We start from the raw sequence: 13,270 nt of genomic DNA on the forward strand, positions 1-13,270 counted from the left end.
CTCTAGACCCAGCCTTCTGAAACCATTCTCACAGCCTTTGAAAGCTCAGGAGAACTCAGGCTAGCCCAGCTCTGGCTAATACCCTGGCACTTTGTAAGCCCTCAGTATGGAAGAGCTGCAATTGTTCTGGAAAGATCAAAAAAGTTTCCTGAATTCGTCATGCATCAGATGTTTTCCTTGGGCCGCTGTGTACTGAGAGCCAGGGATCTTCAAAATTGTAAAACCCAGCCCTCTTCTCCCCTGGTGAGACTTCCCTGATGAAGTCTCCCACCAGATACCCTCCAAGTCTCCCTGGGTGGGTCCCAGCACAAACCGTCTGCCAGCATCCACCCCCGCATCCCCTCATCCATCAAGTGTGGATGGTTCTCCTGCCAACTAGTGCATGAATTCCTTCCCATCTCCATCCCCAGGACTCGTGGCCACGTTCAGGCGTCTTTGACTTTCTCATGGACCCTTGGCTATGCTAGACCTCCCCAGTTTCCCTGCAAGATTGTGACCCATCCCTGGTGTGGAGGTCTGCCTCCCTTCCCAGGCGGGCTTCTGCTGCAGTCATGCAGGTGTACGACCATGCCTCTCCTCTGGCACCTGTGTGGGTGGCTAAGTCTTAGCTCCCTCCTCCTCCCCCAATTCTGACTTTAGTGTCCTCCTTGGCACCCCAGAGGGGCCGGGGCAAAGCTTGTGCCTATGAGTGCCCCGTGTGTTGTTCTCCATTTGTGGATCTGGACTTTTCCCCTGCTCTTCCTCATATCTAGCACAGTGACCAGTCCATAAATTTCAGCAAGGAGGACAGACAAGGAATTCCCTGCTACACAGCAGAATAAACCAGGACAGACAGGAAGGAGGAAATGACATTTGAGCTGGGCCTTGGAGAGGAGAGTTTCCATTGGATGGAAGCAGCCAGCTGGGCAGCCTCAGGTTCTGGAATCTCCTGGATCCCAGTCCTGGCCCAGTTCTCTCCTTGGTTGGTAACCTCGACCAGCTCTCTTGAGCCTTGCTTTCCTCATCTATCCACTGGGGACTGGTGTCTCCAGGTTGTTGTGTGGATGCAAGGAGACTGTACATGGCAGGTCACCAGTTCAGCATTGACACTCAGGAAGTGGATACCTGAGATGCTATTAACTGTACCTTTGATAAAGAGCCAGAGTCAGAGACATGGAGTGGCAGTGGCCAGTTAGTGAGTGTGGGAGGCTACGGGCCAAAGATATAACTGGCCGTGAGGCTGAGCGCCAGATTGCAGGGTGCCTCAGGCATCATGGTGGGTGACTGTCTTGGGTGCTTGGACAGCCGCAGTAGTGAAGGAGTCTCAACTGTGAGTCTAGAGCTTTGGTTCACTGTGCCTGAGCCCCAGCCCCGGAGATCCTGACTGGATATAATACCCTACAGGGGGTCAGAGGCAGGGCCTCTGCAGTCAGATAGCCGGGGTCTAAACCTCTGGTGCACCCTTAGCTGACTGTGTGAAGTTGGCATGGGGGTTATTTAACATCTCTGGGCCTCAGTGTCCTCTTCTTAAAAAGAGAGAGTGGTGGTTCTTCCCATCTAGGCCTGTAGTGAGGGTTAGGTGAGATCATGCACATGGAGGCCAGCACCCAGTGCCCTTAAGACTCAGTTAAAGCTTCCCTACCACTCTAGACGGTTTGGGTTGAGGTACAGACCAATGTGTTAGTAAAAGTTCTATCTGGTCATTCCTATTCAACAAATGCTTACTGAGCACGCCGTGTTCTGAGTGCTGGGAGCACATCGTTGAGCAGGACACAGTCCTCCCAATACCTCACGTCTGTGAGGGTCACAACAGCACAAGATCACGAACTTGAATGAGGGCAAGGGAGGAGTGGTCCAGGGATCTAAAAGGACAGAGCAGGAGGCCCGCGTAGTCTAGAGGTCAGGGAGTGCTTTTGGAAGGGATTATCTTGGCGCTGAGTCCTCCAGGACAGGAGGGCTTGGGAACCTCTAGTCTGGGTGCCCCGACTAGGGAGCAGGTGAGAGCCCACTAGACGCAGCTCCCCAGCCTGATGTCTCTTGCTTCCAGACGGCGACACTGTATCCTGGCGTGGTTTTTGGCATCTGCTTCGTATTGAATTGCTTCATCTGGGGAAAGCACTCATCAGGAGCGGTAAGTGCCCTCCCCAGCCAGGGAGGGCCAGCTGTGCTCAGGCCCATCCCCACAGGTGACTTCCTGCTATTTCCTTCCCTTTTCTGAGTCCCCAGAGGTCTGTTCCCAGCCCTGGGGGCTGAGGGCTGGCCAGGGTTTCCCCAGCCCTGTGCATCTATCTGCCCTGACCCTCCCATGGAGTCTTTTCAGACAGCTGCCTAAAGCTCACTTCTCTAAAAGAAGGTTTCCATAGTCCAGGGGCCAACTGGGGAATTTCCCTTGTCTCAACCAAGGGAAAGCTGCCTGGTGTGACTTGATAAGGTCAGGATCCCAAAACAAGGCTCTCCTCGTCATGTCCCTGCCAGCCCCCGTACGAGGATTGTAGACTCAGTTGGAGATGGGGAGATGGTCTTGATTGATGAGCTGCAGGAGAGGTGGGGTAGGCATTTGCCATCCCAGCCTCAGTGGAGGGAACTGCCTCCCTCTCACTTATGTACCCATTGAAGGGCCTTGGGTGGGGCCCACAGTCCAGGCTGCGGAGTATTGGGTTCTTCCCAGCGGTCCAGGGAGCTGCCCTCAGGAAAGACCGGGTCCTGTTCTTCCTCTCACTTCCTCTTTTTTATACCTGTCTCCCTTCTCTCTCTCAACATTTTTCTCCCAATTACCAGCTGCTCATCATAAACACTCTTTGTAGAAATTTTGGAAAGTACAGAAAAGTTAATATAGATCTTTAATATGTTTTTACAGTCTTTTTTTTCCCTTTGATCGCACTGTGTGGCTTGCAGGATCTTAGTTCTCTAACCAGGGATCAAACCTGTGCCCTCTGCAGTGGAAGCACAGAGTCCTAGCCAAGGAATTTCCTATTTTTGGAGTCTTCTAACCTCTTTATGTTGTTCATTCGCTAACTCATGTCCAACTCTTTGTGACCCCATGAACTGCAGCATGCCAGGCTTCCCTGTCTTCCACTGTCTCCCAGAGTTTGCTCAAACTCATCTCCATTGAGTCAGTGATGCCATCCAACCATCTCATCCTCTGTCTCATCTCAATCTCTTTTTAGATGTAATTAAAATGGAATAGTGTAATTGTAAAATCATAAAATAATAGCAAACATATAGTGCTTACTTTGGAATAAGTTTTGTTCTAGATACTTTACAAATACTAATTTATTTCTTTCATTTTGCATGAAAAATGTAAGACTGCAAATGGGGATTAAAGAAGAAAATGAAAAATCAATTGCAGTCCCCCATACCCCATCTGAGGAAGTGCTGTTAACTTTTTGTCATAGGCCTCTCTGGGCGTGTATGCATATTTAAGTATTGGGGTGTTTTCATTAAAATGGAGTCCTGTATATACAGTTTGATATCCTGCTTTTCACTTAGTGGTATAGTGTGGTGTTTTCATTGAACAAAATTGGGAACACACTATTTGTGTACTTCTGGTTTTTTTTTTTTTTCCACTTAACATAGCACATGTAATTTCCCTTTATTCTGGCCCTTCATCTCCCCTTCCGGTTCTCAGGCCCTCCCTTGTTCTTTCCCCACATCCTCCCTGGTGACAAGCTCCTGTGGGATGCCGTGGTTCCTTCTTCACTTCATGGCTCAGCTGGTTCTCCATCTGCCCTCTACTTTTCCCAGGGCTGGGGTCTACCCTGGGATGGTCTGGCCAGGAGCCCTGTGTGGGGTGTGTCTATAGGAGCTTCCCTACCATGGTGTCCTGCTGAGCCCTTCCTGCCCTGGGACCCAAAAGGTCCCCCTCCCCACTGCACAGCCCCAGCCTGGGCTTCAGGGCTCGTGGAGCCTCACAATGCTGTGCCCACAGGTGCCCTTTCCCACTATGGTGGCCCTGCTCTGTATGTGGTTCGGGATCTCCCTGCCCCTCGTCTACCTGGGTTACTACTTCGGCTTCCGTAAGCAGCCATATGACAACCCCGTGCGCACCAACCAGATTCCCCGGCAGATCCCCGAGCAGCGGTGGTACATGAACCGATTCGTGGGGTGAGTCTCCAGCAGGGGCCAGGCAAGGGCTTCCAAGCCGTCTCCTTGGGAAGACGTGGACGAGGGTACCCTCCCCGGCAGGGGCTGCACTGTGGCTGGCTCTAGTAGACTTCATAAGAGCTCAGCTTCTCTCCAAGATAGAGAGGACCAAGTTGTAGCCAGACTAGGTGCTGGCCATGGAGGGGTGGGGTGGAAAGGTGCAGGGTGACAGGTTACTGCTACCTAGTACCTTGGGCAAGTCACGCCCCTTCTCTATACTTCAGTTTTCCCATCTATAAATGGGGAGAATGATGCATACCTCTTGAATGGCTGTAGTGGTGCAAAAGCATGCCAAAGCACTAGACCTACCCCACTGTGTTAGCACTCTCGTTCTCACTGGCTCAGGAGGGAGCCCGAAGCTTCCAGTGGCCCAGGTCTCCCAGCAGTGTTAACCCTCCTGTTCTCTGCAGTATTCTCATGGCTGGGATCCTGCCCTTTGGTGCCATGTTCATCGAGCTTTTCTTCATCTTCAGTGTGAGTACTGCTACCTGCCCCCACCCCTTACCTTCACCCGCACCAGCCTTGTCCCCACCCCTCTGCTCAGGTGCTCTGCCACCTACTGCCTATGAAATTTCAGACAGAAATTTTAACCTCTCTTAGCCCCCATTCTTCACCCTAAAATACAGTAACAGTCCTGCGTCTCATGACAGCTTGGAAGGTGAAGTGAGATGTGCCATGTGTACAGGGTCTGGTGTGGGAGGGGCTCAGTGAATTTCTGGAAGCTGCTTTGGCTGTGTTAGCAATATTGCCATTAGTCACCACCTTTATTAATAACATTGTTGCATCTGCTTTGATTTCTGGGTCCGCACATGTCTTTACCTGTCTGTTACTCAAAACTGCTAGGAAAGTGTGGGAAATGATGCTTAATTCTCAGGATCATCATGAGGCTGGAACATGATAATGTCTGTAAAAGGCACAGTGCTTGACATTTTGGGCAATGCTTCTTAACTCATGGCTGCCATTTTAATGACTGCTCCTCTCTCAGGCCTGCCCAGATGAAAGCTGGCAGAAGGGTTCTTCAGAGCCATCTAAGGCCAGCTGACCCAGCTTGGTGTCCAGCACAGAGAGAAGGCTTTGCCGTAAATCAGTGCTGGACAAGCAACCGCACCTCTGCAGTGGCCCAGCTCGCCCAGCTGATACCCCCTTGCCTACCCAGCCTTGCCTGGGATGGGTTGGCTGCCTGCCCAGGGGGCCACCTCTATCCTGTTTTTTTGACCCAGGGCCAGTCACTGACCTCTCTGAGCCTTGACTCCTTCACTGTAAAAGGCTACCCTTTCACAGGCTGACATGTGGAGTTGTGTGTGTAAAGCATATAGCACTGTGCCTGGCACATGGTGAGCCACCCCAGGTAGTGGTGGCTGCTGTGTAATTTTGATTGGGGTGGGATTTGTTATTTTCTACAAGCTGTTGAGTTCAGGCTAGGGCCCATCCATCGCAGGATCAGCCATGCCCCAGCCCCTCCCTAGGGACAGTCTGGCTCACCCTCTGCTCCAGAGAGGAGAGACCAGGCCAGGCACAAGCCAGGACCACAGGCCCCAGTGGTGTCATGACAGTTCTCCATTCCTGCCAGTCCCAACTGAGGGATGGAGTTTCCAAGCACGGGCAGGAACTGCAGGGGCAGGGGGCGGACTCACTGAAGGCCGGCTCTGGTGTATCCACAGGCAATCTGGGAGAATCAGTTCTATTACCTTTTCGGCTTCCTGTTCCTCGTCTTCATAATCCTGGTGGTGTCCTGTTCACAGATCAGCATCGTCATGGTGTACTTCCAGCTGTGTGCAGAGGTGAGGGGAATGTGGCCAGCACTTGGGGGCAGGGGGAGCTGGGGCCAGCATCGAATGGGTCAGGGAAACTGGGTTTCCCATGTGGTCCTGTGTCTTCTGAGGCCTTGGGCAAGTACGTCACTTCCTCTTGCCGAGCTTCCATTTGTTCAGCTGTAGACTCATTGTGGGGGGAGGTCACCACAACCTCATGACAGTACTTGTGAGTCCTTGTGAGTACTGAGGCCACTCCAGTAGGGATTTCTTCAACAGCTGGCACCGTTTGGGTAACCTGTCCTCTATCTGGGGACTAGCTCTTGGCAGAGCGAGCAAAGCCAGGGCTCTGGGACAGCCAGCCTGGGCTGAAACCCTGGCTCCTCCAGTAGCTCTTGGACAGTCATTTACCTTTTTGTGCCTTCCGGACCTAACTCAGAGGGCTGTTCCACGAACTCTGAGCTGATTCACAACAAGCACCTAGAACAGGACGTGCCATGTGGTGAACGTTTGCTCACGAAATGCTAATGTTGTTAATACTGTTCTTGCGTTGTTGATTTTTTAAATTGAGATGTAATTTATTAACAGTAATATTCACCCTGTTTAGTCTATAGTTGTGTTAAGTTTTTAGAAATGCATGCAGTCATGTAACCACCATCACAGTCAAGGCATAAAACCTTCACGTGACCCCAAATATTACCATCCTTACACAGGGTCTTTAAGCTCCTCAGGCAACTGTGAAACTTGGGGAAGAGAGTCTGCCTGGAGACAGCAATGACCCTTCTTTGCTTCCTCCTCAGGATTACCGCTGGTGGTGGAGGAATTTCCTAGTCTCCGGGGGATCTGCATTCTACGTCCTGGTCTATGCCATTTTTTACTTTGTTAACAAGGTACCACCCTGCATGAGGGAGCCCCCTTGCCCTTTCAGGGCAGGACTGTAGGGAGGGGGTGCTGGGGAAAAACCTCTAGTGTCTAAATCTTACTTTTCTACCAAGAATGGGGAGGACCAAGGTCATTCTAGAACTGTTCCTGCTCTTAGAACAGAATCTTTTTGGAAAGAGAATGTGTTTGGGTGACAAAGCCTTCAGGATAAACAACAATGAGAATGTTGTATGGAGAACCTGTGAGATGACAACCAAAGCAGAGCTAAAAGGAACTGCATCACCTTACAGTGCTTTTAAGAGGAAGTAAGGTGTGTTCACCTCAAGAACACAGAGAGAAAAAAAGAAAAAAGACAGGGGCAAAAAAAACAATAACATGAAAGAAGAAATGTAAATGAGAGGAGTTACAAGAGGTAAGAACAGAAACTGCTAAAGTAGCCTTTAGCACTCAGATTGAGGAACTCAGCTGTACTCACAGAGCTCACTGTCCCCAAAGGGTGGCTTAAGAGTCCAAACAGATCCCCACCCCAGGTTTGGTAGATGTGTGCATAACACAGAAATCAGATGGGCCACTGAGGGGCGTCTGGGGTTGCTTTGGTGGACCCCATGTCACCTCCGGGACTTACACAGAAGACGATCTTACCCGCTGTAGTTTGGGTTTCCAAAGCAAGAAGTTCTCTGCTTATAAGCAAGCTGTATTCCCAAACTAAACTAGAGCCATAGGCTAATGGAGTGAAGCTTGGAATTCCCTTTCCCAAAAACATCAGGTTGGAAAGGACTGTCCAGATATTTGAGTGCAGAGTTCCACCCCTGCTCCCGGTTCCCTGACTGGCCCCTTCTCCAATGATCCCAATAAGGGATCGCCTCGCTAAGGAGTCAGTCAGTGGTGGCCTGTGGGCTAGCAGGCCTGTTGCTGTAAACAGTTTTATCAGTGGTCGTTCATTTACATGTTGTCCAGGCTGTTTTTACACTACAGCAGCAGAGTATTGTAGTTTTGACAGAGACCACATGGCCTCAGCTGTTGGCTTGGCCAAAAAGTTTGATGGGGTTTTTCTATACTAGCAGCTAGAAAAATACGAATGAACTTTTTGGCCAACCCAGTATAATCTCTCCCTTTAAGAAGCAGCTTGCTGACCCCTGCTCTAGCACATCAGTGACTGAGGGCATTCCCTCCTGATGCTCCCATTCTCTTTAGATAGCTCCTATCATTTAGATAGCTCCTTGATTCACACTGAAATCTACCTTGCTGTAAATTCCATCTTCAGACCAATCTTATACCTGGAATCCTGCAAAACAAATATAATTTCCCTTCTCTGCAGCCCCTATTTATCAGAATGGAAAGTGACCAAAACCCAGTTCCAGCTGGCTTAAGCAACAAAAGAGAATGTTTTGGCTTATGTAAGTTTAATAAGAAGTTGAAGTGCAGCTTCAGGCTTGGTTAGATCCAGCAGCTTAAATGGTATCAGGGCTCTGCGTTTATACCTCAGCTCTGTGTGTGTTTTCTTGGCTTCAGTCTGCAAGTAGGATCTTTTCACAAAATAGAAGGATGGCCAGTAGCAGCCGTAGAGTCTCTTCTCAGCTTTGCAGCCCTAGAGATAAAAGAACGTGTTTCCTCTGTCCTCATGTTATCAGTCCCAGGGAAGATGCTCATTGGCCCAGGTTATACGTCACCCCTCACTGTTCCTCATGTCCAGTAGGACGGTGTACTCTGATTGACTGGCTTAGGCTTTGTACTGTACTGACAGCCCCAACAGGACCACTGAGTAGGGAGTGGTTACCTAAGACCCCAGAAAAAAGGAAGACAAGAGCCAGTGTTGGGCAAGCGAAGCCTGCTTCCATGGCTGCCTACACAGTGGTCACATCTCAGCCTCCTGCCCTTCCTGCCTCTGCCTGAGGCTTTCTCCTCTGCTCTAAAGCCAGCCCAAGAGCCTTGTCTGAAACATGATGGCCTTGGCCTTCTGAACTCTAAGGAACTTTCCAGCACTGCCTTTTTGCCTCATTCCTTTTCTGGTTTTACCGCTGGATTTACCACTACTCTTCCCCCCATCACCTTCACCCCACCTTCAGCCACAAGAAAGCTCATAAAAAAAGAGATGGGTGGTTGAGCTGGAAAACATGGCCTTCATCCCCCAATTTGAGGCTATTTGACTTCAGGGAGATGGTTTCAAACAGTGACCCTTACTGTTTCCTTGTGGACTCCTGGCATTTTGTGATCATGTGTCTGCCCAAGAGCCCTGGAACAGGCCCCACTCAGGCCCTGGTGGGCAGGCAGGTCTTGATACCAAGGTCCCAGATTAGCTCCACTTGGCCCAGCAAAGCCCACCACATGATAGATTCCCTGGCACCCCTGCCCAGGTCTGAGAACTCTGCTAAGGAGTTCAGATGCTCCAGGATCAACTCCCTATGACTCCCCGTGAGATGGTAATAAAAGTGACAGAGCGCGTTCAGGTGGAGAGCACCGTAGGCTGAGATAGGCTCACAGTGACTCTCTGGTCCTGAAGTCAGGAGCTGTGAACTCCTCTCTCCTCCCCTGACTTCTGTGCTCCAGCCATCCACGAGTCTCACTGCACTGTTCTGGGGACATGGAGGGTGGGGAAGTGACAGCTGTGGCCTTTCCTGCCTTCGTCATTCTGGCAGTGGGCCCTGAGGTCAGCCCCATCTCCCAGTGAGCTCCCAGGCCCTTCCCCAGGAAGACTCCTACCCCGACAAGGAATGGCCTGGTCAGTGGATTTGGGCCTTGGGCTGCTAGCCTTCTGACTCCAGGTTCAAATCCCAGCTCCTCTGTAAAATGGGTTAATAACCCACCATAGTGGTTGTGAGCATCCAAGGCGGAGCACGGACCCTGGTGCTGATGAAGGTTCACCCTGGCTGCGCGCCCCACCTGCCCCTCTCTGCCTGCCCATGAGGTCCCTGCGAAGGTCGGGGGACACCTGGGTGGCCACAGCAGGCTGGCACTGAGAGTGTCCCCCTTCTCTCCCCGTTCGCACCCCAGCTGGACATCGTTGAGTTCATTCCCTCTCTCCTCTACTTTGGCTACACGGCCCTCATGGTCCTGTCCTTCTGGCTCCTCACGGGCACCATCGGCTTCTATGCAGCCTACATGTTTGTCCGCAAGATCTACGCTGCTGTGAAGATAGACTGATGAGGGTGGACCATGGTCTGGCCCACTCCATCCACGGACAGGAAGCCGCCCCGCACAGGGAACTGCAGGCATGTAAAATAAAACAACTCCTGCTCGTTTGGAATGTAACTCCTGGCACAGTGTTCCTGGATCCCGGGGCTGCGTGGGGGGCGGGAAGGCCTGTAGATAAATCTTGCATTTTTCTTCATCATCTTATTGCAGTTCTATGGGGGATGAGTTTTTTGTGGGTTGTTTTTCTTCAGTGCTAAGGAAGTTCCCTCCAGCAGGAACTCTCGGACCTGTTTATTCAGGTATATTTTTGGTTTGGGGTTTTTTCCCTTAGTTTTTTTTAACAAATGGATCCAGGATGGATAAATCCACTGAGACATTGGGTTCTGGTCACTGTCTCCACCTCAGTTCCTCAGGGCTGTTGGCTACCCCACGACTAACTGGAAGAGGAAACGCCGGGGCTTCAGGGAGGTTTCTGAGCCTCTCACTGCCCATCCTCGCCATTGATGCTGCAACAAAGCACAGCTCAGCCCGGACTCGCATCCTCAGTGCCAACCAGCCTCTTCCAGCCCCTTCCACCCCCTATTCCCTCCTCCCTAGCCTCCTCCCAGGGCTGCTCAAAGCAGGGCTCCCCACCAGGCCTCTCGTCATCTTGTCACTGGGAGCAAGCCCAGATCTTGGTTGAGCCAAGGAAATCCCCCAGAAGTACTGGGTACCAAGTGCCCCAGGACAGCAGGAATCGCCCCTGCTCAGAGCAGCAGGAGTTTGCTGGACCAGAGAAGAGACTTGCAATGAACTGTCTTTTGTGCCAAGAAACCCTGGATCTGGGGCCAAGTATTTCCAGAGCCAAACCAAGCATTCACATGTCTGTCTGGATGAGGGTCCTCACCGCTCAGATTGCTCCTCAGTCCCTTCCTGGGTTGGGGGGAGGGTGTGCTGCTCTTTGCAGTGTGTGCTGGTGGGAGGCCCTCTCCTCCCCCGCTTCCAGGGCAGCACAAGGCTTGGAGACCTCAGATCTCCTCTTTAGGTGGCTGGGAAGAGGCATTCTCTCCCTGACATCCCCCAACCTCAGTGCCCATACACAGCTCTTGTAGCCAGACCCCGCCCCTCCACTTCCTGTCTGAGCTCTTGCCTCCTTTGGGGAACACCCAGAACACTACTTGCAAGAAGGAAGGTGGAAAGTAAGTTGTGTCATTCCTTCCCTGAGTCCCAGGAACAAGCAAGGAGCCTCCTAAGTTAGAAAGAGGAGCTGACACGGATGCCTGGCTTCTTCATCAGCACCCCCTCTTCCTAACCCCTGCCCTCCCCCATGCCTGTCACAGACCTTTGCTCTCAAGTTGCAAGAGACCAAACCCACCCTAGGGTTAGGGTTTAAGTAACAGCCACTCACCTTTGCTCCAGCCCCATTAGGACCCCCACCACAAGTCAAAGCTCAGGATGCTAGCTAAACTAGGAACATACCCGCCTCACCCCACCCCCAGATTCTCCCAGCAGCCCTCACCAGCTCCACCAGTCAAACCAGTGATCTTCTCAACCTTGCCTCACAGTGACTCCGCAGTACCAAGCGGCGTCCACCAAGAATCAGGTTGGAGGAAAGGGAACCCAAGCAGTAGAGTATGATAATGGAGTCTTGTTCATTCACATCTTGAATTTTTTTCCCTAAGAGATTCTCTTTTGGGGGGGAGTGGGTAAACAGACTCCTCATAAACAGTTCAGACATCAATTTTTCTGACTTTTTTAATCATCACCTTTTTTTTTAAATTAATCATCACCTTTTTTTTTAATTACAAGACGCCTGTATGCCTTTTTTTGGTCCAATTGTAAATAAATATGTCATTGTCCTGTTGTCATGTCTCTTGACTCTCTCGCAAGGGTTACAGGTCTGAGGTGACACAGATTTCTCCCAGTGGGTTGAGCTGAGTGGTTTCCCTTAAAGCTCAAGTCTCACATCAGGCTTTCTGCTGCCCTGCCTGGTGCACGTTCAAAGCCTCTCCCACCTGCCCAGCCCCTCCATACTGAATCACTCAGCATGCCCCTCTGGCCCCCCAGGTAGGAAATGGCAAGTAAGTGTGAGCTTTGGTAGCAGTGAGACCTGGTTTTTAAAGGATTCCCAGCTCTAATAGTTTGCTGCTCACTCACTTCACCTGTCACATGAGACTCCTTCAGTGTCAGGCAATAGAAACAGGTCACACTGCCCCAAGCACCAAGGACTGATTAGCGCATAAGTCATCAAGGAAAAGAGTGGTTTGGCTTCAGGTCTGGATAGATCCAGGGGCACAAAAGATAGCCTTAAGATTCTCCCTGTCTCCACTCTGCTTTTCTCTGTAACATTTTATCCCATTGTCAACAGTCTTCCTTCCTCTGTAGGAGGCTGGGAGAGCATGGCATAGATCAATCTAGGCCTACATTGTGCTGTGTCTAGTCACTCAGTCGTGTCTAACTCTTTGTGGCCCTATGGATCATAGCCCACCAGGCTCCTCTGTCCATGGGGATTCTCCAGGCAGGAATACTGACTGGGTTGCCATGCGCTCCTCCAGGGGATCTTCTCAACCCAGGGATCAAACCCAGGTCTCCTGCATTGCAGGCAGATTCTTTACCATCTGAGCCACCAGGGAAGCCCAAGGCCTACATTAGCCAGCCAGTTAAGAAAGCCCAGAAGAAAAAGACTTCCCATTATGTTAGTATATTCAACATAGAGAAATCCCAGGAAAAGTCTTTAAGGGGCCCAGCTGGGATTATTGTTTGTACATCTTGGACCAATCACTACATCTAGGGGGACTGAGTACTATTAACAGGCTGCATACTCCAAGGATATTGGATACTGTGAATTTCTGCCCACCAAAGTCACATGGAATGGGTGATAAGGAAACAACGATTCTCCACAGTAAGGGATGCACGGCAAACAAAAACAATAGTTGCCTGTTAGGTCCACCCAGTCTTAATGCCAAACCAGTGAAAAAGGTGCTGGTTGCCATTCATGGGATACTTCTGTGTTCCAGACACTGCGGACACTTTCCATATGTTAGCTCATTTAATCTTGAATATGATCCTCTGAGGCATGTTCTGTTATTAGCCTCCTTTTACAGAGGAAGTTACAAGCTCCAGTGTTAAGGTTGACTGCTGGGCCATCCCATGGCAGGTGAAAGCTGTAGTAGTACTCAATTGAAGAAGCCAGCCTCCAAAACCCGTTCTTCCAACCACTTCTATAGCTGCCTTTTTAAAACTGTGTTTATTTATGTTTATATTTTTAATCATAATTAACAGAAACTACACAACTTGATAACGTTTGCACACACACAAACATATATATATATATTTGGTCATGCTGTGTGGCATGTGGGATCGTATTTCCCCAACTAGTGATCAAACTTGCAACCCCTTGCAGT

At 50.6% G+C, this 13,270-nt stretch overlaps 1 protein-coding gene across 5 annotated transcripts in view; it reads left to right on the forward strand.

Moving 5' to 3' along the window:
• TM9SF4 (transmembrane 9 superfamily member 4) overlaps nucleotides 1-11,730 on the forward strand; it is a 55,090-nt gene extending 43,360 nt beyond the window's left edge. For 4 of the 5 annotated variants that reach the window (XM_081559575.1, XM_081559577.1, XM_081559576.1 and 1 more), the window contains exons 13-18: nucleotides 2,027-2,110; nucleotides 3,908-4,083; nucleotides 4,533-4,596; nucleotides 5,784-5,903; nucleotides 6,674-6,763; nucleotides 9,747-11,730. In XM_081559575.1, the coding sequence (XP_081415701.1) occupies nucleotides 2,027-2,110; nucleotides 3,908-4,083; nucleotides 4,533-4,596; nucleotides 5,784-5,903; nucleotides 6,674-6,763; nucleotides 9,747-9,896 (684 nt within the window). In that variant the 3' untranslated portion in view covers nucleotides 9,897-11,730. Of the gene's footprint in view, nucleotides 1-2,026; nucleotides 2,111-3,907; nucleotides 4,084-4,532; nucleotides 4,597-5,783; nucleotides 5,904-6,673; nucleotides 6,764-6,912; nucleotides 7,168-9,746 lie in introns of all 5 variants that reach the window. The other variant, XR_014073792.1, reaches the window with a different exon arrangement.
• The last annotated feature ends 1,540 nt before the right edge of the window (nucleotides 11,731-13,270 follow it).

The sequence above is a fragment of the Giraffa tippelskirchi genome, chromosome 13 (genome assembly GCF_054371585.1).
Source record: "Giraffa tippelskirchi isolate mGirTip1 chromosome 13, T2T-mGirTip1v1.2.pri, whole genome shotgun sequence".
Classification (NCBI taxonomy): domain Eukaryota; kingdom Metazoa; phylum Chordata; class Mammalia; order Artiodactyla; family Giraffidae; genus Giraffa; species Giraffa tippelskirchi.